The sequence below is a fragment of the Phaseolus vulgaris genome, chromosome 6 (genome assembly GCF_000499845.2).
Source record: "Phaseolus vulgaris cultivar G19833 chromosome 6, P. vulgaris v2.0, whole genome shotgun sequence".
Taxonomy (NCBI): Eukaryota; Viridiplantae; Streptophyta; class Magnoliopsida; order Fabales; family Fabaceae; genus Phaseolus; species Phaseolus vulgaris.
The window spans coordinates 19986392-20012811 of NC_023754.2; the positions used below are offsets into that span (position 1 = coordinate 19986392).

Consider the following 26420-nt stretch of genomic DNA (forward strand, 5'->3'; position numbering starts at 1 on the left):
ATACAGTTGTACAAGTTTAATATAAAAAACCATTTCTAGTATATCAACCCAATTATACTCATTCACTCACAAATGATTTCTTTTAAATTTCTCCCTTTTTTGGAAAATTTTGGCCAATAACTCACCCCACAACTGTAGTTATCATTGTCATCTCTTTGTGCTTTGTTTGCATAGCTAATTATGGTTGTTGGGAAGTTTTCCTCTTTTAAAGCAATCAATCTCATAAAATCAATCCTATAAAATTTACTTATGAGTGAAATTTATCCCAATTATATACAATAAATTATTTCAATTCCTAATTAGTATGGAATCTATCAGATATAAATCTTAGACTCACTATTATAAAATGACTAATCATCAAATATTGAACTTATTTTCCAATTAAAGGTACTCCCATGAACATGTGCCATAACAATTATGTACAAATTTGGTGATAAAAAAAATTTGTATTCAATAGAAAATTCTCATGACTCGAATAAGTATCATTCAACTAGTTTAATATCTCTAAATTTTAAAAATTTGCACAATTCAATTTCAAATGCTTTAGTTACAAGTTATCTTCAAGGAACAATAATAGCATTTTTTTTTTTGTCCACACCAATCAGTACTTGGAAACACAATTCCTAAACTTGGAAAGTAAAATAAAGTAACAATTGTAAGAAAAAGGAGTGAGGTTAAATATATAATTTAATGATTCCACCTGTCTTGAATTTTTAATAGATGGGAAAATGGAGACACTTGCAGGCTTTGATTCATTAAAAAAGCACTTAACCATATAAATGTTGTTGAATCCGAAAAAAAGAATGATTGATCCATGTGATTGTGAATAAAAGAGGTGTTAAATGAATTTTGATAAATTTTGTGGCATGTTGAAGTTTTGTAGAGAGGAGATGGGGACTGGGAAAGCAAGACAGAACTAGGACATGGCCTTAGCAGAAGCTGAGGAAACTCAAGCACTCTCAAAACTCTGATATTTTATTTTCTATTGCCATTCTATTCATTTTCTTTCTCTTTCTCTTTCTCTTTCCCTTTGTCGATTTTCCATTCAACTCAGACAAAATCACCGCAAAACAATGAACCCTGAGAAATCCCGCTGCAGGTTACCACTTCGCACGCTCTCCAAACGCACGCACCACCCTCTTCTCCACCTCCTCCTCCTCTTCCTCTTTGTTCCTACCTAAATCTCTCCCCTTTCAATTCCACGTCAAAACCACAAGCACTCAATAAACCTTTCCAATTACCAATTTTTCTCAAATCGTAATGTTGTCGGAATCTGTTCTCTGCCACTTGACTGAGGACCTTCTCATCCGGCTCCTGGAGAAGCTCGGCCCGGATCGGAAGCCGTGGAGGCTGGTGTGCAAAGATTTTCTCCGGGTCGAATCGGTGACCCGGAAGAGTATTCGGATCCTCCGCATCGAGTTCCTGCTTGGGCTGCTGGAGAAGTTCTGCAACATTGAGACGTTGGACCTGTCGCTGTGTCCGCGGATCGAGGATGGAATTGTGTCGGTTATGCTGAGTCAGGGATCGGCGAGTTGGACTCGGGGACTAAAGAGGCTCGTGCTGAGTCGCGCCACCGGGTTGGGCCACGCGGGTTTGGAGATCCTCATTCGGGCGTGTCCAATGTTGGAGGCTGTCGATGTGTCCCACTGTTGGGGCTATGGGGACAGAGAGGCCGCGGCGCTATCGTGCGCCGCGAGGTTGAGGGAACTCAGCATGGATAAGTGCTTGGGAGTTACTGATATTGGGTTGGCGAAGATTGCCGTCGGTTGTGAGAAATTGGAGAGGCTGAGTTTGAAGTGGTGCTTGGAGATTTCTGATATGGGAATTGATCTTCTGTGCAAGAAGTGCCTGGACTTGAAATTTCTGGATGTGTCCTATCTCAAGGTTTGTTGCCTTCTCTTTCAAAAGGATTGTATATTATTGATAAGAGTGCTCCCGCGTTTTGGAGTGGATGGAAGAGAGGAATAGGTAGAAAAGAAAGAAGGTAGAGAGGAGAGGAATATATGTGATAAGGGATTAAATGAAAAAAAAAATGAAGGGACAGAAAAAAATTGGGATGAAAATGATAGGGAATAGAAAGTGGGTGGATGATTATAATTTTTCCATTGATAATGGTGAATAAATGTAGGGGGAGAGAGAAATGGTGGATGCTAAAGTCTTATTTTTAGGTGAAAATATGTAGGATCTTTGGCTTAAGAGTCAAATACTGAGTTTTCGATATATAGGGATTCCATTTAAGAAACTTTTGTAAGATGTTATTCTGTACGGACTGACGTGAAGATTGAATTCTGATCATATGTTCCAAGGGAATGATTATCTGTCAATTGTACCACACGATGGTACAGAGATTTGAGTCTTGTGAGAAACTTTATACACTTTATTATTGAAAGTTGTTTGAGGTCACAAAGTTGACGACAGAGGATAGTGACTTTAGCAAACCACTTCATCAAACCACTTCATTCGCTATCTTTGTTATTGGTGGTAGAAAAACACTTTTTTAAATTCAATTTCTGATTCCTGAAGGGTTTTGAAAGAAGCACCCTCTAAATTCTTCATGTGATTTGAATGAGTCACCCTTGTTCGTACTTGCTAAGGGTGATTGCAGAAGTGGTAGACATTATATTTTTGGTTTACAAAAGTTCAGAGCAATGCGGAATCAATAGAGTTGTAAAAACAAGTTCCTTGACGAGTCATGTTAAACGGACACCCTGCTTGGGAGGTAGAAAAAAGAGAGATAGAAGGGAAAAGAAAAGGTAAAGAGAGAGAGATACAGATGTCATAATTAATAGGATGAAAAGAAAGGGGAAGATAGGAAGAAACTGGAATGGAAAGGAAAGGAAAGGAAAGATGAGTGTATGTTTATAATCACTGGTCCTTGACTGTGGGTAATACTCGAATGTACATACTTGTATTTATGATGTTGTTCTTAACACCATTCCCAAGACTGCATGTTTCAATGACATTATGATTTTCTGTTTTGCATCCTTACCTTAGCTAACAATCAGCCTGTATTGATTTGTGAGTTTATTTCGTCTTCAAATTATATCTTTTAAGTTATTTTAAAATCTTGCATCTTTAGGTAACAGGCGAATCTTTGAGATCGATAGCTTCTCTGTCAAAGCTTGAGGTTTTCGTTATGGTGGGTTGCTCTTTAGTGGATGATGTCGGATTACGGTTTCTTGAAAAAGGATGTCCACTACTTAAGGTAATTTATTTCTTATAATTTATAAACTACGACAATAATGGTTGAAAAAAGTAATAAAGTTAATCATGAGGGTTCTCTGGAGCATAAACATAGAATATGTCCATGCATTGCAGGCAATTGATGTATCGAGGTGTGATTGTGTTAGCTCATCCGGTTTAATATCTGTGATTAGCGGGCATGGAGATCTTGAGCAGTTGGATGCAGGATATTGCCTCTCTGTAAGTCTATACCTAAAATTTATGGCGTGTTGTGTACCTTAATTTATTGTAATAAGTTTTATATACACTAACACGTCAGGCATTTTCCATAGGAGCTTTCAGCACCTCTTGTTAAATGCTTGGAGAATCTAAAACAGCTGAGAATAATTAGAATTGATGGTGTTCGAGTTTCTGACTTCATCCTCCAGACAATAGGCACCAATTGCAAGTCTTTAGTGGAACTTGGTTTAAGCAAATGTGTTGGTGTGACCAACAAAGGAATTATACAGCTATTACCTGGCTGTGGCAATTTGAAGGTACTTGATTTGACTTGTTGTCGGTTCATCTCAGATGCTGCCATCTCTACTATAGGAGACTATTGTCCAGACCTTGTCTGTCTGAAGCTAGAATCTTGTGATATGGTGACTGAGAAGTGTCTTTATCAACTTGGATTAAATTGCTCGCTTCTTGAAGAGCTTGATCTTACTGATTGCTCTGGTGTTGATGACATAGGTAAACTATGCAATTCTACCTGTACATAATATATCAGTTTAATTCAAACCTTCAAATGGTTCTGATTAATTTATTTCCAACTTTGTGTTTCATGCAGCACTAAGATATCTATCAAGATGTTCAGAACTCGTAAGACTGAAGTTAGGATTATGCACCAACATATCAGACATAGGATTGGCACACATTGCTTGTAACTGCACAAACATGACTGAACTTGATCTCTATCGGTAATTGAAACTTAGTCAGCGTGAATTCAGTGAAATTTTGAGCAGTGTCATGATGATGTTAAGTGAAATTTTGTTCTATGATCACAGCTGTGTACGTATTGGAGATGATGGGCTGGCAGCGCTGACGAGTGGATGCAAGAGGCTGACAAAGCTCAACATGTCATATTGTAATAGAATTACTGACAGAGGGATGGAGTATATCAGCCATCTTGGTGAACTATCTGATCTGGAGTTGCGCGGGCTTTCAAATATCACAAGCATTGGAATAAGATCAGTTGCAATGAGTTGCCAGAGATTGGCAGATTTAGATTTGAAGCACTGTGAAAAAATTGATGATTCAGGTTTCTGGGCCCTTGCTTTTTATTCACAAAACCTGCGGCAGGTCAGTTATGGTTATTTTTACTCAATCAAGTTATCAATATTCTGGGTCTTTCTGAGTTCTGACTAACACCGTAAGCTGGCCTCTAAAACAATTCAACATTGTATGAAATTTATAAGTATTACCTCAAGAAGCATAATTGATACTCATCTGGTTTTGTTACTTCATCATTATTCACTATGATATGGTTTGATCTAATTGACAAATTCTAAACTACAACAATTCTCCAATGATCAAAGAAAATGGTTTGGATGCTTGTCTGGGCTCACTGCAATCCTTCTTCAATTGTGCTTGTTTGTGTATAGTTACAATGCTTTTGTAACTATACATACACTTTTAAATTTGATTTATATGTTCTTGTACTTCCAGTCACCGTTAGAGTCTTTATTTTTAGTAGTTAATTAAGTAGTTATAACTAAATTAGTTAGCTGATGACAGCTAACTACTAGTTAACTAACTCTATAAATAGTGAGTGTGAACATGAATGAAATGTCTCTTCAACAGAAATTCTTCTTCTCTGTTTTTTCTCTATATCAAGAAAGTCCTGAGGTTCTTTCTATTATAGAACTTCCTGAAATTTGAGATTCTTCGATCTCTTTAGTTCCCAGTATCTTGTGTTCTATTAAATACCATATCAGTCACACGTTTAGTCTATCTTTTGCCCTGGTCGCAAAAAGAAGAATATATTTATAGATTTTTTATTTTATTTTTAGGAAATCTTTGGTTCTTTATATTGAAGTTTCTTCTATGTCTTTCTACAAATATTAGTCTTATTTAGCGCCATTTTGGATTAACATAAAGCTGGATGTTAAAGATAAGAACTGTTGTATAGAAAATTCTATTCAAGGCAAATGAAGAAAGGAAAATCATTTGTCGAAAAAAAGAAATCTTATATACTCATGTATTGATTGGATTCCAACTATATTATGTAGTACCCTTCATAATTTGGAGGCTTGTGCAATTAATCTGGTTTGCAAAAAAAAAAATATATTACAGCTCTTAGTCTTATTTTAAAAGATGGCTTCAATAATCTTTTATTTCTTTTCCAATTGAAAGTCTGATATATGCTCGTAATAATTTAATCTTTGAAAACGTGTTTGGTTTACATGCGGTTTCTACTCCCCCCTAGTGTTTTAATATGTTATTTTTTCTTCAAATAGGTTAAGTATTGATGTTTTTTTTAATGAAGACTGGTGTTAGGATTATGGGTTCCAATTCTAGTTTCTAATTCAACATGGTGGTGATGATGGCAGATAAATATGAGCTACTGTATTGTGTCAGATGTGGTGTTGTGCTTCCTTATGGGTAACCTGAAACGCCTCCAAGATTCCAAACTGGTGTGTCTTCCTAAAGTCACTGTAAAAGGATTGGAAGTTGCCCTTAGAGCTTGCTGTGGTCGGATTAAAAAGGTTAAACTACAGAGATCCCTCAGGTTCTTGCTTTCCTCAGAAATGCTGGAGACAATGCATGCAAGAGGGTGCAAGATCAGATGGGATTAACCACGCTATTAATCTGTTATACTTTCTTTTCTTGAAAGCCACGCTCCTTCATTTAGATCTTTTTGATCCTAAATTTTAAATTTATCTTGCATCTTCTTTTCCTTAGTCTCTATTACCCAAGTAAGAGGCATACCAGTTCAATTAGGTGACATTGGTAGATTTCTAGACAAGGTATTTCTTCACCTTCAAAAGTTACATTCTCCAATAAAGCACGAGGTTACTTCTCTTGGAATTAAACTTCATTAAATCTTATCTGTTACACTTACAAGACTTGTTATGTTGCCAATTCACGTATGGAATAAAAAATAAGAGATAACTTCAGTGTAGAAATTCTGTTTAGTGTAAATTAGTCGACAAAATTATTGTTAAACTCGATGTTGTTTTTAAAAACTCTGATAGTTTTTTAGAGAAGAGAACCTTAAACAAAGTTGTACAAACTTAATTTTTTTTGAATCACTTGATATTAGAATCTAAAAGGCCAGGTTTTAAATTCTAATAATATTTTCGTGTGTTTTAAGATAACAGAGACAAAAAAATTCGAGGATTCTATTTCACATTTTAGGGTTTTTTTACAGTTTTTTAATTTCAAGAACTAATGACATAATAATATTGTACATATCAAGATCAAAACGATGTTTTTTTATTTTATTTTATATTTTAACATTATTAACAATATTTCGAAAATGTTTTTTTTGACGTACGATTGCCTTCTATACTTTACCTTTCATGAAAAAGAGAAATTTAACTTCGCCTTTTTAGCAAAATGGAAGTCAAAATGAGGACGTAGAAAATTAAGTAAATAATATTTTTCATGGTATACGAACTTTCATGTATTTATTAACCTAAATAAAAACAAAACTGAAATACTGAATGTTATTTCTCAAACTCTTGAACAAAAAAAATATAATAATAATAATAAATTTGATATAAAACATATTGATTTGTAATGTGTATATAAATATAGTTTTTGTATTTTCTATTTTGATTTGGGTTATTATAAATTGATTTAATGGTTATGTACTATTAGATCATAAATTACCATTCGTATAACTTCTACATCAATTTATTTTGTATAAACTATTTTCTAACACTCACTTTTCTTTCTCCTTTTTCCATTATTATATCTTCCTTCAAGCCAAAGGAAACTGCATTTTAAAAATTTTGATATCCACAATTTGAATATGACTATTAAAATATAGGCAAAAGAAGTTTGTTTTTGACAGATAATAGGAAAAGAAGTTAGTAGTAACACGTACTCGTATAATGCATTTTTTAACATATATTAATTATAAGTTTTAAATTGGTTGAAAATCATAAAAAAGTTATGAATCTCACCTCTTAGTTAAATGAGTTGTATTCATTTATGATATTACATCTTTTAATAATTTTTAATTAATAATAAAACATGTTAATTAGAAAGAACCTGATCAAACTCGAGTTTTCAATTCCTAAGAAGCAAAGAATAGTTCTTTTGTTGGTGTGGTTTTGGCATTCGTAGGCTATCCCCTTTTGTTTGTTGTGTACTCATCAAATCACAGTATAGACAGATGAACACGGTTTTTTTTTATAGAGATTAACTTAGGAGAAGTCGCATTCTTAATATTATAAATATACTTTTGATCAACCATCAAATGTGGAAGCAATTTTACTGCAGAGAAAGTGGGAATCATCAACCGCAGTGACACCATGAAGCTCAAAGCATAGAATATCATGCCATGCCTCCAACAAAAGAAAGCATTAGAATAACTTGGGACTTTGTCCATGGAAAAAGCATAAAGCTACGTGAATGTTAAAACTCAGAAGAAAAAGAAAACAGAAATTCTTACTGCAACATTTCCTGTGTATAAATAAAAGGTGCTTGGAAAGACCACAAGAGCATGCTTGCTATGTCTTTCTAGTAATTTCTCTGTCACATTAACCACAAAAACATCATGGCCATGCTTAGTTTCCTTTTCATTCTCATGCTTTTACCCTCCTTTCAGGCTCTCTCATATCAACCCATTCCCTCAGAAATCCAAACACAAGACATGCAAGCATTGATTGCACAAGCATGCATGGACATTGAAAACCAAAACTCCTGCCTCACAAACATCCACAACGAGCTCACCAAAATAGGCCCTCCAAGCCCCACTTCAGTGATGAGTGCAGCACTGAAGGCCACACTCAACGAAGCAGTAATGGCCATTGACAACATGACAAAGATCACCACCTTCTCCGTGAGCTACCGCGAGCAACAAGCCATAGAAGACTGCAAGGAGCTCGTGGATTTCTCGGTTTCTGAGCTGGCATGGTCGTTGGGGGAGATGAGGAGAATTCGGGCAGGAGATAGCAATGTGCAATACGAGGGCAACCTGGAAGCGTGGCTTAGTGCAGCACTGAGCAACCAAGACACATGCCTTGAAGGGTTTGAAGGCACAGACAGACGCCTCGAGAGTTACATCAGTGGAAGCTTGACACAAGTCACACAACTCATCAGCAATGTTTTGTCCTTGTACACTCAGTTGCATACCTTACCCTTTAAGCCTCCAAGAAACACCACTGCTGCTACTTCAACAACTCAATCTGATGGAACCTCAGAGTTTCCTCAATGGATGAGTGAGGATGATCAAGAGTTGCTCAGAGCCAAGCCACAGGGTGTGCGTGCGGACGCGGTTGTGGCTTTGGATGGTACTGGTCATTATCGCTCCATCGCCGAAGCTGTTAATGCAGCTCCGAGTCATAGTCCAAGGAGGTATGTTATTTACGTGAAAAAGGGACTTTACAAGGAGAATGTTGACATGAAGAAGAAGATGACCAACATCATGCTCGTAGGAGATGGTATTGGCCAAACCATTATCACTAGCAACCGGAATTTCATGCAAGGATGGACCACTTTTCGAACTGCCACGCTTGGTAAGTAACTAACACCATCATCACCACTGTAACATCCTTTCATGTTCATGGAAAATAACTGAAACTAATGGATCATTTGTTTTCCTAACGTGTAGCTGTATCTGGGAAGGGTTTCATTGCAAGGGACATGTCGTTCCGGAACACAGCAGGGCCAGTGAACCATCAAGCGGTGGCACTGCGTGTGGATTCAGACCAATCAGCCTTCTACAGGTGCAGCGTGGAAGGGCACCAAGACACCCTCTACGCCCACTCCCTGCGACAGTTCTACCGTGAGTGCGAAATCTATGGCACCATAGACTTCATTTTCGGCAATGGAGCTGCAGTGCTGCAAAACTGCAAAATATACACCAGGGTCCCACTTCCCTTGCAGAAGGTTACCATCACGGCCCAAGGCAGAAAAAGCCCACACCAGTCCACGGGCTTCACCATCCAGGACAGCTTTGTTCTCGCCACCCAGCCCACCTACTTGGGCCGGCCCTGGAAACAATACTCCCGGACAGTTTACATTAACACTTACATGAGTGGGCTTGTTCAGCCCCGAGGCTGGCTTGAGTGGTTCGGAAACTTTGCCCTGAACACTTTGTGGTACGGTGAGTACAGAAATTATGGGCCTGGTGCATCGATGGCGGGCCGGGTCAGATGGCCCGGTTATCATGTAATTAAAGATGCTTCCACCGCTAGTTTTTTCACTGTTCAGAGGTTCATTAATGGTGACACGTGGCTTCCACGGACAGGTGTCAAGTTCACAGCAGGTCTCACCAACTGAGATAATTTCTTTACAATTATCTGTAGATGAAAAACAAATAAATTTATCATATACTCCATTTTTTAGATAAATAACTGTACCATTTCTCTGCTCGATGGAAGAAGAGGAATAATTTTCTTCAGTGGGTGGATATGTTTAGGAATCAAGTTTGTGTTTGTTGCAATATGTAATATGTAATTTGGGATTAGGTTTTGCTGTTTTGTGTTATACTTTTATTGTACAATTTTCTCTCATAATTTTGCTGTGCTAACCTATGATTAAATTGCTGTGACATTTTTATTTTATTATTCTTTAAGATAAAATTTTGCTTGAAGTGATCTAATAAAAGTGACATGTGGATGCCACTTTTACAAAAATTAAATTTTGTCTTAATCTATAAAAGTTAACTTATATTATTTTATAGGAGAACAATTTTTCAGACACATAGGTAAAAATATTCTCAAAAAATAGCATTCTCGGTCATTTTTTAAAATAATAAAACAAATACAGAAAACAACATTTTCAACTTTATTTTTTAAAATAAAAATTTTCCTTTAAATATTTAAAAAGATCGTTTTTATTTTTTTTATGATGATAAAAAAAATCAAGAATCTAAAAGTGAAAACTGGATTCGGACTACTTTGTTCGAATTGTAACCATTGTAAAGAGAATTTGTTCGAATTTGTTTTGAGTTTGATATAACTTTTTTCTATATATTTCATCTTTATTAAATCAGATTGAGAGAAACAACTTTGTTAGATCATTAACTAAATTTATTGGACTCTCTTTTAAACACAGCAAAATAAATTATAAAATTGTAATTAAGTTACATACTTATGTTTTACTTATTTTATATTAAAATAAAAGTAAGTTAAACAGTTTTACATACAAATAATAATGACTCAATTATGTGCTAAAAGAGGCAAACTATATGTTTAATTCAATTCATTTATTTAGTGATAAATAAATAATTTTAAGTTCAACGAATTAATTATTTATTTTAATATCAAATTAATATTTTGATACCAATTTAAACTCATTTATGAATTAAGTTTAAACAAATTAATTATTGAATTGAGTTTAAACAAATTAAGTTTATTGAATTATTGATACCAATACATCAACATGATATTAACTTATATTTTCATAAAAATATATGGTTTCACTTTTGGAAACAATTTATTAAATTGATTCTATTAAGAATTTCAAGCACTTCCAATTACAACTATATCAACTTTGACAATTTCATCATCTCCTACCCTTGATATTTATTACACGCTACAATTTACACCATAACTTATCTCGTTACCATTTTCTAATTAACTATGAATGTAATGTATGCATAGTTATAAACTCAAAAGTGCAGTTAAAAATTAATGGAATGACAATTTTGTAAATAATTCACGATATTTCACATTGTTAGAAACTGATGTGGTGTGTAAATATAACAAAATAGGTTATTATACCACATTAGTTCTGATAGGAATTAATGTTGTATGTTTTAAATTTAATGGATAATGTGACATATCTTCACTACTTATTCACTTTTACTCTATCTTTTTTTCTTTTTTTTTCCATTCAACAAGTCAATTTATGAATTCCTTCTTCCCGATTTCCTCTTCTACCAATTCCTCATTTGTGAGTCATTCCTCTATAAGTAAGGATGACAAGCAAATATGTCATCGTGGATCTTTGTCCTAATCCGTCTCGATGAAAAATTCTCGCATTGATCGGATATGAATAGTACTAGATTTTAAAAATAGGTATAAGGATAATGATGAATATGTATATGTTTGTCCCATCATCCTCCCTATATATGTTTGTATTTTAAATTATTAAAATATTCATAGTTCATTAGGTAACCTAAAAAACTTATCTTGACTCTTCTTTTTTGTCCTTAGTTTCATTTTATTTCACTACAAGAAAATCATAAAATAGAAGCTGATTTTAGAAATAAAAAATATTTAGTTGCTATAGTTACTAAATTATAGATCATTTTAGAAATTAAACAAATTTTTTGTTTCTAAATTAATTTATATTATTGCTAAATATTTTCTAAATTTGTTTCTAATTATTTACCAACACTACAAGAAAATGTTGTAATAGTAACTAATTTAGAAACTAAAAAAAAAACCGTTTCTATAGAAACCAATTTAGATACTATTTTATAAACTAAAAATTATTGGTTACTAAAAAAGTATCTATTATTAATAAAAATTATAATATAATTAGATACTATATTTTTGGTAGCTAATAATAAAAATAAAAATAAAGTTTTTTTTAGAGACCATTTTTTTAGTCTCTTGTTAAGATGTAATTGGAAACCATTTTTTTAGTCACTTTTAATTTAATTTAGAAACTAATTTTTGGTCTCTAAAAATAATAAAATTAGAAACTAATTTTTTAGTTTCTAATCATCATATAATTTAGATATTTAAATTTTTAGTCACTATTATTTAAATCTAGATACTAATTTTAGAATAATTAAATTTTATAAAATTAATTATTAATTTTTAATTTATAAAATATTTTAAATTAATATGAATAAATTTACTAAATTATTATTTTTAGTATAATATTAAAATAATTAATATTAATTTAAAATTACATTTAAAATAGTATTTTAATTTTTTAATTTTATTTAAACATAAAATTAAATTAATTATAAATTCAAAATATTTTTTAAATTAAAAAAATTATGAATTAATTTAAATAGATATACATACTTTTTAAAAACTTATTTAATTTTTTTAAATATGAGAAAATATTCTGCAGTTTGAATTTCTAACTCTATTAGAAATAAGTACATTTTACTAATTTATTTAGAATTATTTTTCTTATAAAATATTTATAAATTTTATTTCAATAATAATTTGCAAGAAATTATTACTAAATTTATTTTATTTAAGTTTGTATTTATTTAAATGTTTTTTATATTTTTTTTTAGAAAAAAATACTTTTTCTAAAATTCTACTTGATAAATATTTTTTTCCTCTCTTCTTCTTCTTCTTCTTCTTCAGTCGCAACCTTCCTTCACTCCACTCTCTCTTTCCTTCCTATTCACTCTCAATCTCAATCTCGTTCCTCTTTCTCAGTATTGCTTGTTCTTGATTTCTCTCTCAGTCTCATTCAATTGGTTCGTCTCACTATCTTGTTCTTTGTTCAAATCCAAGTAAGTCTCATTCTTCTTCTCCACACTGTCTCCTTCATCTACTTCACTCTCAGTTTCGTTATTCTTTATCACTGCCGTTCTCGTTCTCAATCTCGTCCAATTGGTTCATCTCACTGTCTCTTTCCTTGCTCAAGCTCAGGTAAATCATTCTCAATCTCTATATCTCGTGCTTGCGACTCGGAATATTGTCGATGACGGTGCTCAAACGCAATATGATCTTCAGTGTCACAGGCTTCAAGTTGTTCGCACAATTAGGTATGGTTTTTTTATTTTGATTTTATTTTTAGCAAGTTTAATGATTCTCATACTAGAGTTTCGATTGGGGAAATCTTTGCCCGTATACCTAATTACATATTGATAAAAATGTGGTAGGTTCTGTATTCATGCTTGGCAGATGTTTGACATCTTTGTTGTGGGGAGCTATAGTTGATCGCATTGGTCGAAAACCCGTAATACTTGCAGGGATCATTTCAGTGTAAGTATACATGTCAATGAACTGCATGCTTAGCTTTGAAGATTCCCATAATTATCAATGCTTACTTCATTTCAGTGTCATTTTCAACACACTATTTGGCCTTAGCAAAAGTTTTTGGATGGCTATTCTTACGAGATTTCTTCTCGGATGTTTCAATGGTTTTCTAGGACCAGTGAGGGTATAATATCTTTAACTCCTACTATTTCACACTTTCTTGTTTTTTCCACCAGTACTTGGATACAAATTTTGAATGCATGTGTTGATTATAACTTCATTCTCTTTCAAACTTTCATTTCTACATTTTCTTGTCTAACTACTTTATTTAACAAGCCTATGCCATTGAACTTTTTAGAGAAGAACACCAAGCTCTAGGACTGTCAACTGTAAGCATCACTAACTCTTTTACATTGTTAATTCTTAGAACTGCATTTCCACAACAAGTCATGTTGTGATTGGTTTAATAATTGGCCCTTCATTGAGAGGCTATTTGGCTCAGGTACTATTCATATTCTTAGCCATCTGGAGTATAAGATAAATCTTGCATAAAGCCTTGAATTTCCATATGTTTATAAGATGAAATGTTTTGAATTGAAAGTATTCTGGTTTTCTGAGAAGGTTAACTGCTGAAATTCTGTATTTAATTGTAGCCAGTAGAGAAGTACCCAAATATTTTTCCAAAAAATTCCTTTTGGGATAAGTAAGTGGACTTTCATATTCAATTTCTGTTTAAATTGCTTTATCATTTGGACCTATTTAGATAAACTTCTCCAGAAAATTAGTTTATGCCTGAATCATTTTTATAGAAGCTAGTACAAGAAAACTTTTACAAATTATATTAAGAATAATCAGATTTTTGCTTACTTATTATGTTTTTCTTTCTTATTTTATCTTCCTATAAGTACTCATGGAGAACTTTATCCAAATAAAATCTTAATGATGTGCTGATTTTTATTTTTCAAACATAAATAATTTTGTAGGTTTCCATAGTTCTTGCCCAACCTCATAACATCAGTATTTGCACTGTTAAAACCATGAAGAAGGGAGAGAAAGTGATTTTAAGTGTGAAGCCTCAATGTAAGTTGTCTGCTGATGAATTTAAGTGTAAATGCTTGTAATTCTTAATGTGGATGATAACCTTGTCATTTTATGGATTTAAAACATGGTTCTGATGTTTCCTTACCTGTTTTTGCATTCTTGTAGTGAAAGTAATTGGTAAGCTACAAGATGGTACTTTGTTTTTGAAGAAGGGTCATGATGATGAAGGGGAGCTGTTTGAATTCAAAACTGATAAGGGTAACTTGAAAAAATGTCTCAATGTTTTTCCCGATTCCCACTAAATTATTTATTAAGCTAGCTAATGTGAGTGTTTTAGGATTGAGCATAACAAGCAATTGATGGGTTTGACAAAGCTATTTTGATTATGAAGAAGGGTGAGGTGACATTGTTAACTGTTGCGCCCCAGTATGGTTTTGGCTCATCAGAGTCTCAACAAGAACTTGTTATGTTCCTTCTAACTCCACTTTGTATTATGAGGTTGAGCTAGTATCATTTGAGAAGGTAAGTTAATAAATAATCAATGATTTACAATTCTGCACTCATCTTGTGTTTCAATTTTCATTCTTTCATTCCTTTATCCATTGTTTGCGTTTGTTTCTTACTGATTTGTAACAATCTTTCAGTTCTAGCTTCCAAGACCATCCTTGATTTGTTCCAACCCAAAAGCTTGTGAGCTGCAAGTAGGCACAACAAATGTAAATTCAATCAAGATAGGAATAGACTAAACTTTCTTGTACATATAACTCATGGATATTAACAAAAGTTGAAAGTAGATTTCAAACTACGGCGAGTATCTTGAGTTTATGTGATTATTTTCTAGTTTCTACCACAATCTTAGTTCACATTCATAATTCATAAAAAAGTTCTTTTGTAAAATTTGAAAAAAAAAATTGAAAAATTTCTCATTTATAACTATATTTTGATTCTGAAAATAATTGCTTTGAGTTTATGAACTTTTAAAATTAGTGAACTTGAATCTACAAATAAATATAAAATATGAAAGAGTAAGTAGTTAAATAAATAAAAAAAGAAAAAAAAGTAGATGAATAAAATAATATTTTATAATAAATTACATTATTTAGAAACCAATATTGTGACCATTTTTTTGGTATTTATATATTTGGTCACTAAATGAGTTTTTATATATTTTGGTCACTAAATTGGTTTCAATGAAATTGGTTGTTAATTTGGTTTCTATATAATTGGTCACTAAATTAGTTTCTATATATTTGGTCACTAAGTTGGTTTTTATTTAACGGTAACTAAATTGGTTTCTAAATTAGATTCTAAATTGGTATCTAAAATTAGCGACCATGATTTTAGCCACTTAGTGCTATTAGTTTCTAAATTAGTCTCTAATTAAGTTAGTGACTATTTTTATCATTTTAGAAACCAAAAATTTAGTTTCTAAAAGCAATTTTTCTTGTAGTGCAAGTTTTTAACTACCAATTATTTAGACTCTAAATTTGGTAGAAAAACCTTGGTAGCTAATTAGATACCAATCTAGAAACCATTGAAACTAATTGAGAAATAAAAAAAAATTTAATATCTAAAATTGGTCTCTAATTTAGTCACTATAAAAACTAATTATTTTTAGTTTCTAAAATTAGTTTCTATTTCATGATTTTCTTGTAGTGATATATATATTAAAAATATACTAAATTTTATTAAAAATATACTAAATTTAAAATTGATATATACACTAATGTTTAAAATAATAAAAACTATTATAATAATTAAATTTTAACTTAATAAAATAAAATAACGAACCATCTTATTTATAATATATACCTAATATACAATTATGGTCATAAATGAGTTGACCAACAATAATAAAGATATCTTAATTATATATTATATGTAATTATAATGATAATAAAAGTGGACCCATAATAATAAATATATATTCTATAAGTAAGTATTTACATATGGGAGTTTTAATAGAGGTGTAATTTTATCTTTTAATAACTTTTTTTAAAAATTGTTAAAATAAATAAGTGTCTCATATTTTTAGTTAAAATTTAATGAAGTTATCTCAGTACGATCTCAGTTCAAATATGATAAAGTTATGTTATTTTGTAAGACTTATTTCTTTCATTAATTTTTTTTTTTAATTTTATCTATTTTATTAATTAAGAAATAAAATTTCAACACATTAATAAAAAAATTCTTAGTATATATACATGGTCTTATTTTTCTGGCGCTCCTAATAAGTTCTCCATGGCTATTTCCAAGCTATTCTTGCGCTTATTCATGGTCTATTTTCTGTGCGTTTTCTTCATCTGTGCATTTTCTGCATCCTCCTCTTCCTCCTCGAATACCATATGCAACCTCACACCATATTCATCGTTTTGCGAATCCAACTTGCCTTCTTATCACGGCCATGGTGGTGACATACACGAATATACCCGCTTTTTCTTAGACAAATCCTTGTCATCCTCAAAGATCTTTCTCTCATTGCTCTCTGAATACCTTAAGTCTCCATCCTTGTTATCAAAGCCCACCATCCTTGCCCTTCAAGATTGCCACCTTCTGACTGACCTAAACAATGGTTTTTTGTCCAGGACCCTAAAAAGCATCAATTCCACTAATACCCTTGGTACCTCAGAAGCTGAAACATTGCACACTTTGCTTACTGCTACACTGACCAACCAAGACACGTGCTTAACCAGCCTCCAAGAAACCACGCGAAACCCCGAAAATGACCTACTGTCACATCTTTCCACCGGAACCAAGCTTTATAGCATATCTCTTGCGCTTTTCAAGAGAGGATGGAAAGCCAAGAAAAACACAGAGAGAAAATTTGAAAGAAATGATCACATTATGTGGGAACAGAAGGTGTACGAGATTATCAGAAAAAAAGGAAGGAAGTTGCTTCGGTCGGATGCAGACAACGTTGTAGTGAACGAGAGAGTGGTGGTGAACCCAGATGGGTCTGGAAACTACAGAACAATCAATGATGCAGTGACTGCGGCTCCAGATAACTTTAGGGTTATTAACGGTTTTTTCGTGATTCATGTGGTGGGTGGAGTGTATGAAGAGTATGTTTCTATTCCCACAGAGAAGCAGTACCTGATGATGATAGGAGATGGAATTAACCAGACCATAATCACCGGCAATCACAGCGTGGCTGATGGTTGGACTACTTTCAGTTCTGCTACATTCGGTAACTAAGCTCCTCTCATTTTCTTATCTTCGGAAAGTTAAATCTTTTCATACCTTCACAATGCCTCATTCATTAGGACCCTGTTTCAGTTTTGTGGTAAGGAACTTCCAAAGTCTAAAATGGTAGAAAACAAATACTTCAAACCAATCTCATTACCATTACTGCATATTTATCAAAGTGGGGCTCCTTCAATAAAAGTTTTAGATTTGGGAAGTGGACCACATTCTCTTAATTCAAGTTGACATAACTTTAATTAAAAAATATATTAATAATTATTTAATTACAGTTGAAATTAAATAAAATTTAATAGTAAATTATTTTTATTTGGAACATAAAAACATCCGGAAGTAATGAGTAATGGTGTTGCATTTTCATCATTACTTTGTTACTAAAAACTAACACCCTTAAAAATGTTATTTATTAAATTAATTTTAAATACTCCATAATTTATTATTTAATTTTAATTAATATAAATTGTAGTTAAATAATTAATAATATATTTATTTTAAAACAAGAATATTTTAAAAAAATTAACTGAAGTAATGCAAGATGACGTGTACAAAGTCTTATCAATTGGCACCATTTCTCCAATTTTTTTTTTTAAGAAAAGCCCCACTTTAATAAAAAAAACAAAAACAAATACCATGATGCTCAAAAAAACCTTATACATTTCAAATGGTATACAATCTCTTGTAAGTTTTATAATACTAATCAAAACCACACGGAATCTGTTTTCTGGTTAATGCAAAAGATAATACAAAACCACGTGGAATCTGTTTTTGGGATACATTATTCTATATATTTCTTTGATAGTATAAAAGATAATAAATCATGTTTCCTTTCGCTACTAGTATACTTTCTTTTTAGAAGTTATATTTAGTTCGAAATGATTTGACTCCAAAATAAGGATTAGTAATTACATATAGATCACACGCAACCAAGACTATAAAGTATAGATGATTGATGATGCAAGCACGAACATCTATGTCACATTCTTGTTTATATTTCATAGTTCATGTCAGTTTCATACTGTGAGCATTTTCCTTTTTGAAAACCACATTGTAATTTTTCTCACCTGTTTGATGAAAAGAGTGATTCATAATTATAAGTTACGTTTCATACTGTAGCTGTGATTGGTCAAGGTTTTGTGGCAATCAACATAACATTTCGCAACACAGCTGGAGCAATGAAGCACCAAGCAGTGGCCCTCAGAAGCGGTGCAGACTTTTCTGCATTTTACAATTGTAGCTTTGAAGGGTACCAAGACACCTTATACGCTCATTCTCTTACGCAATTTTACAGAGACTGTGATATTTATGGTACGGTGGACTTCATATTTGGTAATGCAGGAGTTGTCTTGCAAAACTGTAACATCTATCCTAGACTCCCAATGGAACACCAATTCAATGTCATTACTGCACAGGGTAGGACTGACATGAACCAAAATAGTGGCATATCCGTACACATGTGTACCTTAACCGCTGCAAGCGACTTGGCTTCTAGTAATCGAACCATAAAAACATACCTGGGAAGACCCTGGAAACCATATTCACAAACAGTTTATATGCAATCTTTCATGAACAGTTTGATAGATCCATTGGGTTGGGTACCTTGGCTAGGGAAGTTTCAATTGGACACCCTTTATTATGCGGAATTTGATAATCGAGGACCTGGATCTGACACTAGTAATAGGGTTACTTGGCCTGGGTACCATGTCATCAATGCTACAGATGCAGTTGATTTTACAGTTGCTAGTTTTATACTAGGTTATCTTTGGCTGCCTGACACAGGAGTACCTTACTATCCTGATTTAGGAAAGTACACACAAATGTTGTAATTTAATAAAAAAAATTATAGCAATAGGCAAGATTGGTGATATTTTGAGAATTTGTTATATTTTACAAACCACAAAATATTAATATTTGTAATTAAAAATAAAATTAAAAAAACATATTTAATAAAAATATAATCAAAATGTAAAATATTGTTAAAATAACTTTTAAAATTAAAAAAATTATAAATAATTAAAATATTAATATTTATTGGGGTGTAGGATGGAGAATGGGTCTCAAAAAATCATTTTTGATAGGAAAATATCTGAAATTTTTTTAAATTTTTTAAAATTATAAATAATTAAAATATTAATATTTATAGGGGGTGTAGGATGAAGTATAGGTGTAAAAAAATCATTTTTGATAGGCAAATACCTGAAAAATTTTAAAATAATTATTTTTAAGATAAATTGTCAATGATATTTATAAATCAATTAAGTTTATTAATTTGTCACTTATTTATTTTTTAATTAAATTTGACAACTTCAATTTAAATAAAATATAAAGAAATTCTACACTGAATTTACAATTTTAGTATAATTTATATATATTAAAATTTTTAACTCGGTCGGAAATTTTAATTAATTTTTTTCTTCCATAAATAATAATTAATTAATATTTTTAAAATAAAAATATGTATATAATAATATTTTGAAATTTTTTATTTTAAAAATAATATCAAAAATATAATTTTGTTTTATTTAAGAAAATCATATATAAAGTTGAAGAATTAAAATGATTATTTTTCATGAAAAATAAACTAACCCTAAAATAAGTTTTACTATATTAAAAATGTATATAAAATATTTTAAATAGGTTGTGATAAATTAAAAATATTGATTATTTTTTAAATTTTGTTAAAGTTAAAAATATTTTGTTGTTTTTAAAAAAAAATTAAATTATGTTTGTGAATTACATTTTAGGGTTGATACAATTATAAATAAATGAGATATGGTTTATGTATAAATTCTTAGATTATATAATATGAATGTTCATGAAAGTATAGATTATATAATATATGAAAAGTAATAATATAGATGTATTTATGCTAAAATAAATATATTAAAAATAAACTAAATTATTGATTATAAGTCATTAAGAGAATATGATATTAAAATATTTGATGAAAACAACATTACAAAGGATGATTTTACTGTTTAGATGGACAATTTCATCTGTTGTGACTTTCATTGCGATAGTAAGAACATTTTTTTAGCTTACTTTGAATTGGTTGATCCATTTCATTATGCACACAAGTTATTTTTTTTAATCAATAACCAATAAATTAAATAAAATAAAAAGAAACACAAAGGGGTGTTTCAACCCTTTTACAATAAAAATCAAACAACTTCTCTAAGCACCCCCACAACGAGTGCAAACCAAACCAAGCGGGGAAACAGATAAACGATCTCTCAAACCACACACCATACAACAATCAACATTTTGATACTATATTAATACAAGTATTTGGGCATTGGACACAACTTGAGAAAGAGAAAGACACCCTTGGAACCTTATTTTTTAACCAGGACCACGACTGCACTTGAACTAGAGAGAAGATTTCACTTCATCCTCTTTTGCTTTGTTAAACATTGTTTTTCCATATGCACCAAATAATGGAAACCCATACCCCTTTCCACAACTCATTACCTTCTTTCCTAAACCAAGTACAATAAAATTGTTCGAAGTGTTCATTCAGAGAAAAGTGATTTACAAAACTAACCCCGATCCATTTGCTGCATGAATTTCAAACAACATTTGCAATCAGACAAGATAACAGGAGGTGAGAAGTCGTTTCCTCTTTGCTCCCACATAAAACCCACAAAGAATCAGCAAGATGAACGACCCTTCTAACTAGATTTTGCTTTGTAGCGATCCTGTCTTGCAATGCTCTCCAAGCAAAACATTGTGCCGATGGTGGAATCAACAGGCTCCACAAGACTCTAAATATATCAATACATGCAGTTGGGATTAGATTGGAAAGGATTTTATATGCAGATTTAACAAAATACTTAGTCTCCATTTATCGTCCCAACCTAACTTCAAGAGTTGACCTTCCATCACAGGCATGAATTCATGTAGTTGGGCCTTCTCCCACTCAAACCATTGTCTTCTCCACTTGAATTCTCAGTTTCAAATGTCTCTATGTCATTTACCAAAGCAACACAGGGGCTATCAATGATGAGGGAATTATTAAACACCCTTGGAAATCTAACTTTTAGTTGACAATTATCCACCTAAATGTCTTCCCACAACTTTACTTTATCACCAGATCTTATTGCCCATGTTATATTAGAATCAAACCAGTTTATACCTATCCATCCTCACACGCTTTGTTTAAGTCACACCACCATCTAGATGGATGCTTTAAGATTCTAGGATAAAAATGATTCATCCATGAGTCATATTTAGAATCAAGAATATATTTCCATAACCCATTCTCTAGAAACTCAAGTCTCCATTTCCATTTACTAAGTAAAGCTTTGTTGAAAGAATATAATTGCTTGAATAACCCTCCCTCCGCTTTAGGTTTGCATATATTATCCCATTTAATTCAAGAGAATAATTTATAGTCTGTTTATTAGTAAAAGAAACGAGTAATTTGTAGTGTTGTGTAGTTGATACTTATAGACTTATCTTTAGCACATGAGTTATATTTATTTTTTAAGTTTAAAACTAAAAATAAAATGAAAATATGAAATGTGTACAATTAAAAAATCTTCATTATATATTATTATAGAATATAAATACAAGAATAGACAATAATAATGAATTTATAAACTTTTAAATTTATTTATCTATATTATCTATATCATCATTATACAAAGGATACCTTATTTGGTAATTTTTTTTGTCATTTTTAATCTTTTAATTGGACAATTTTATAAAAATAATTTATTTATGTAACAAAACAAATAATTAAATAACTTTTTTAATTTTATTGCGGTTGTCTAAATTAACGTTGGCCAGAGAGTAAAGCAAGGTAGAAAGAGAAATTTTGCCAATAGGGTGAATTACCGCAAGATAAGGCCCTTCAAGGGCTTCCTTTCTAATAATGGAACATCAAAACAAAAACAAGAGATGGTTGGCACATATTTCGTATTAGCTAAACAAAAAGATCGACGTTAACTCCAAGCCTCAAAGTTTTTTGAACTGACATAACTAACTCTCCATGAAAAACATCAATAAATAGACACTTATGTTCCAAACCAAAATCGCAACACACTCTCAACAGGGCCGTCTGGATCGCAACACCTGAGCGAGTCCTTTTCCATTCACACCCTGGGGGGCTCCTCTTCCTGCCTCGTACGTATCACTCTTTACGTTCTTCACTTCATCAATTTAATCACTTTTAATCATAATAATCACAAACAACAACTATAATATGTTAATTTGTTCTTCACTTTTGTTCTGTGATTATATATTTTGCATGTATATAGGTTGGTGTGAATTAGTAGCTGCTTGATTAACAATAAAGGATGGGGGGTGATGCACAGAAGAAGAGAATCGTCATCATTGGCGTTTCTACCTTCTTGCTGGTGGCTATGGTGGTAGCCGTGACGGTTAGCGTAGGCCTCAACAACAAGGGAGCAAGCGAGGATGAAACGGAAGCAAGAAAATCACACGTAGCTTCCTCCATGAAAGCGGTGAAAACCCTTTGCGCACCCACGGATTACCAGAAAGAATGCGAGGACAGTCTCAATGAAAACGCCGGCAACATCACTGACCCCAGGGAACTCATAAAACTCGCCTTCAACATCACCATCACCAGAATCAGCGATGGGCTCGGGAAAACACAGCTCCTGCACGACGTCGAGAGCGACCCCAGAACCAAGGAGGCCCTCGACACGTGCAAGCAACTGATGCACCTCTCCATCGAGGAGTTCAATCGCTCCCTCCAGAGGTTCAACAAGTTCGAACTCAACAGCCTCGATCGCATCCTAACCAGTCTCAAGGTGTGGCTCAGCGGCGCCGTCACGTACCAGGAAACGTGCCTTGACGCATTCGACAACACCACCACCGACGCTGGCAAGAAGATGCAGGGGCACTTGCAAACCGCCATGCACATGACCAGCAACGGTCTCGCTATCATCAGCGAGCTATCGAAAACTCTCTCCGATATGCACGTCTCCAAGTCTGGGCGCCGCCTCCTAACCGCTGCTGACGATTTGCCCGTCCTTGGCCACGAGACCGACGACTTTGACCTTCCCGATTGGGTTGAGAGCCGCTTTGGGGTTCGCAGACTCCTGCATATGACTGGACGCAAACGCATGGCGCATGTCGTTGTTGCCAAGGATGGCAGTGGAAATTTCACCACCATCAATGACGCCTTGAAGCACGTGCCCATGAAAAACCTAAGGCCGTTTATTATCTACATCAAGGAGGGTGTTTACGATGAGTACGTCGAAGTTTCCAGAAACATGACCCATGTCGTCATGATTGGTGATGGTGGTAGGAAGTCGAGGATCACAGGCAGCAAAAACTTCATCGATGGGGTTGGAACCTACAAAACCGCCAGTGCCGGTACGTCCCTTCCATTCAGTTAATTATGTTCAGCAATCTCTTATACATGTATAAATATAGTTGCAGAAAACTGATGAAAATATTTATAAATGCTTGCAGCCATTATTGGAGATTTCTTCGTTGCCATAGGCATGGGATTTGAGAACACAGCCGGCGCTGAAAAGCATCAAGCAGTGGCATTGAGGGTTCAATCTGACAGGTCCATCTTCTACAAGTGCCGTATGGATGGGTATCAAGACACACTTTACGCCCACGCCATGCGTCAATTCTACCGCGACTGCATTATTTCAGGTACCATCGACTTTGTCTTCGGTGATGCAGTGGCTGTGCTCCAGAACTGCACATTCGAGGTCAGAAAACCGATGGCAAACCAGCAATGCATTGTGACCGCACAAGGTAGAAAGGAGAGGAACCAGCCATCGGGTATAATCATCCATGGAGGGTCCATTGTGTCAGACCCCAGCTATTACCCAGTTAGGTTCGACAACAAGGCCTACTTGGCTCGTCCATGGAAGAATTTCTCAAGGACCATCATCATGGATTCCTACATTGATGACTTGATCACACCCGATGGCTACATGCCATGGCAAACAGTGGAAGGTTTAAGCGGAATGGACACTTGTTTCTACTCTGAGATCAACAACCATGGCCCTGGTGCAGACAAGTCGAAGCGCGTGAAATGGGAAGGAATCAAGAGCCTCTCAAACGACATGGCAACAACATTCTTGCCATCCCCGTTCTTCCATGGAGATGACTGGATTAGGGTCACAAGGGTTCCATACGATTCTGGCTTACCCTCCCCCACTCATTGATCAGTATAATTCTTTTTGAGAGAGAGCCAGAGTGCGTGTTGCCAAATTAAGTCGCCAGTTCATCACTCATGCTTGTGTTCTTCTACCACCACCTTTATCTTTTCTTTCTTTCTTCTATTCATTATTTGCTCTGAAATGCAAGTGCGTATGAACTGGCCTTTTCCTACAGTTCTCTATGCTTGTAGGATACTTAATTAATTAGATTCCCAATTACTTAACTCACAATTCTCTTCTTCTTAAATTAATTCTTCCATACTCCTTTTACCACCATGCTTTAATACCATCAAATTTATTGAAATGAATACAATTTTAAAAATTATACAAATTAATAAATTGTGCATTTCAAAGCGTATGACTTCTAAATAAATACTCTTTTTTAATGAATAAACACAAGATTTATTTTTTAAAATATTTTATATTATATAAATATATATTTTATTCAAACATCACTTCAAAATATTATTTTTATAATGAAGTTGTACTTGATAGATATAATTCATTTTTTAATTTTTTTTACATTAATTTATTTTATTTAAATAAGCATATTTTTCAGAATAATTATATATATATATATATTTAATAAAAAGAAATCATATATAAATTTTACTTATTAAATCATTAAAAAAAATATTTATATAAAAAATTAGATAAAGTAAAAGAAACTTTAAAAAGTAAAAGAATTAATTTTAATTTATTAAAAAATATTTAAAAAATAAAAGCGTTTACATAAATTTTTTAAAAATAATTAATCAATTTTTTTCAAAAAAAAAATTATAAATAAAAAATATGTTTATACAAAAAAAAACACAGAATTAAAAATATATATATAAATCGTACTTTACATGTACGAATGTTTTCAAAATATAATTTAGCACGATTTATCTATGTGTAATTTTCTTAAAATTTATCTATTTTAATAAATTTGAATAAAAATTATATCCATTTGATTAAAAAAACTCTACTTTAGTAATGATTCACAAAGTAATTTTTCTATGTTACTTTGGAGAAATGAAAGTGAACTTATTAAGTCTAACTAATATATAGAAAACGTAAAATGATTTCCATTTTTATTTTCTTTATTTTGTTACACACTATTCTTAATATAAACTTTCAACTTTAAAAGTATAAATGTTATTTATTAAATCAACTTTAACATAATGAATATAATCTAACTCAAGTGATAAATTTAAAATTATATATATATATATGAAATAAAATATACAAGAAAATCGGAAGAAGTTGGTATTTCTATCGCATCAAACAAAAAAATAGATAACTTTTTTAAAATGTTTCATATAACCAGAAAAATACATCCATATGGTATTTTTTTTATTTTGTTTATCAAATAAACAATTTATTAAGGAAGTTCTTGATGAAATGAGTTATAATATTACGAGATTAAGTTGACATACAATCTATATATCAATTTCAACATTAAAATAAGTAATCTTTTTATGGATCTATTAAATGAGTGAGTTAAAATGAAGAAAATGTATTAAAATAGTGTAATTTTTTAATCAAATTATTATAATGGAGAATTAAATTTCGAAATTATCAATATAGATAAATCATATTTGTATGAAAAGACTTTTATTCTAAATAAGTCATCCATAAATGATATTTTATTTTGAATGATACGACTCTCATTTTTTAAAGTGAAATCATGTTTGATCAACAAGACTTTTGGCAATGTGTTTGATGGTTCTCAGGCACAATGAACACCAAT

At 32.3% G+C, this 26420-nt stretch overlaps 5 protein-coding genes across 6 annotated transcripts; all 5 read left to right on the forward strand.

The window, feature by feature from the left end:
• Nucleotides 1–722: 722 nt before the first annotated feature.
• On the forward strand, nucleotides 723–6257 carry LOC137831658 (F-box/LRR-repeat protein 3). Of its 2 annotated transcripts, none has more exons than XM_068639421.1 (7): nucleotides 723–1884; nucleotides 3080–3205; nucleotides 3319–3423; nucleotides 3516–3915; nucleotides 4013–4142; nucleotides 4230–4524; nucleotides 5775–6257. In XM_068639421.1, the coding sequence occupies exons 1-7, from the start codon at nucleotides 1261–1263 to the stop codon at nucleotides 6018–6020; spliced, it is 1926 nt and encodes a 641-aa protein (XP_068495522.1). In that variant the 5' UTR covers nucleotides 723–1260; the 3' UTR covers nucleotides 6021–6257. The 2 variants fall into 2 exon arrangements, with proteins under 2 accessions (XP_068495522.1, XP_068495523.1); XM_068639422.1 differs by having other exon boundaries at nucleotides 785–1884; nucleotides 3519–3915.
• A 1592-nt stretch (nucleotides 6258–7849) lies between these two features.
• On the forward strand, nucleotides 7850–9914 carry LOC137831654 (putative pectinesterase/pectinesterase inhibitor 22). The gene is made up of 2 exons (XM_068639416.1): nucleotides 7850–8912; nucleotides 9008–9914. The coding sequence occupies exons 1-2, from the start codon at nucleotides 7952–7954 to the stop codon at nucleotides 9676–9678; spliced, it is 1632 nt and encodes a 543-aa protein (XP_068495517.1). The 5' UTR covers nucleotides 7850–7951; the 3' UTR covers nucleotides 9679–9914.
• Nucleotides 9915–10982: 1068 nt separating this feature from the next.
• On the forward strand, nucleotides 10983–15144 carry LOC137833506 (uncharacterized). Its single transcript, XM_068641851.1, has 10 exons — nucleotides 10983–10988; nucleotides 12605–12829; nucleotides 12969–13084; nucleotides 13224–13304; nucleotides 13380–13482; nucleotides 13726–13800; nucleotides 14282–14378; nucleotides 14505–14597; nucleotides 14677–14861; nucleotides 14984–15144. The coding sequence occupies exons 1-9, from the start codon at nucleotides 10983–10985 to the stop codon at nucleotides 14697–14699; spliced, it is 819 nt and encodes a 272-aa protein (XP_068497952.1). The 3' UTR covers nucleotides 14700–14861; nucleotides 14984–15144.
• Nucleotides 15145–16580: 1436 nt separating this feature from the next.
• Nucleotides 16581–19363, forward strand: LOC137833507 (pectinesterase-like). Its single transcript, XM_068641852.1, has 2 exons — nucleotides 16581–17526; nucleotides 18654–19363. Exons 1-2 carry the CDS (start codon nucleotides 16581–16583, stop codon nucleotides 19361–19363), a joined length of 1656 nt encoding a protein of 551 aa, XP_068497953.1.
• Nucleotides 19364–22564: 3201 nt separating this feature from the next.
• LOC137831655 (putative pectinesterase/pectinesterase inhibitor 28) lies at nucleotides 22565–24919 on the forward strand. The gene is made up of 3 exons (XM_068639417.1): nucleotides 22565–22664; nucleotides 22799–23882; nucleotides 23982–24919. The coding sequence occupies exons 2-3, from the start codon at nucleotides 22838–22840 to the stop codon at nucleotides 24692–24694; spliced, it is 1758 nt and encodes a 585-aa protein (XP_068495518.1). The 5' UTR covers nucleotides 22565–22664; nucleotides 22799–22837; the 3' UTR covers nucleotides 24695–24919.
• The last annotated feature ends 1501 nt before the right edge of the window (nucleotides 24920–26420 follow it).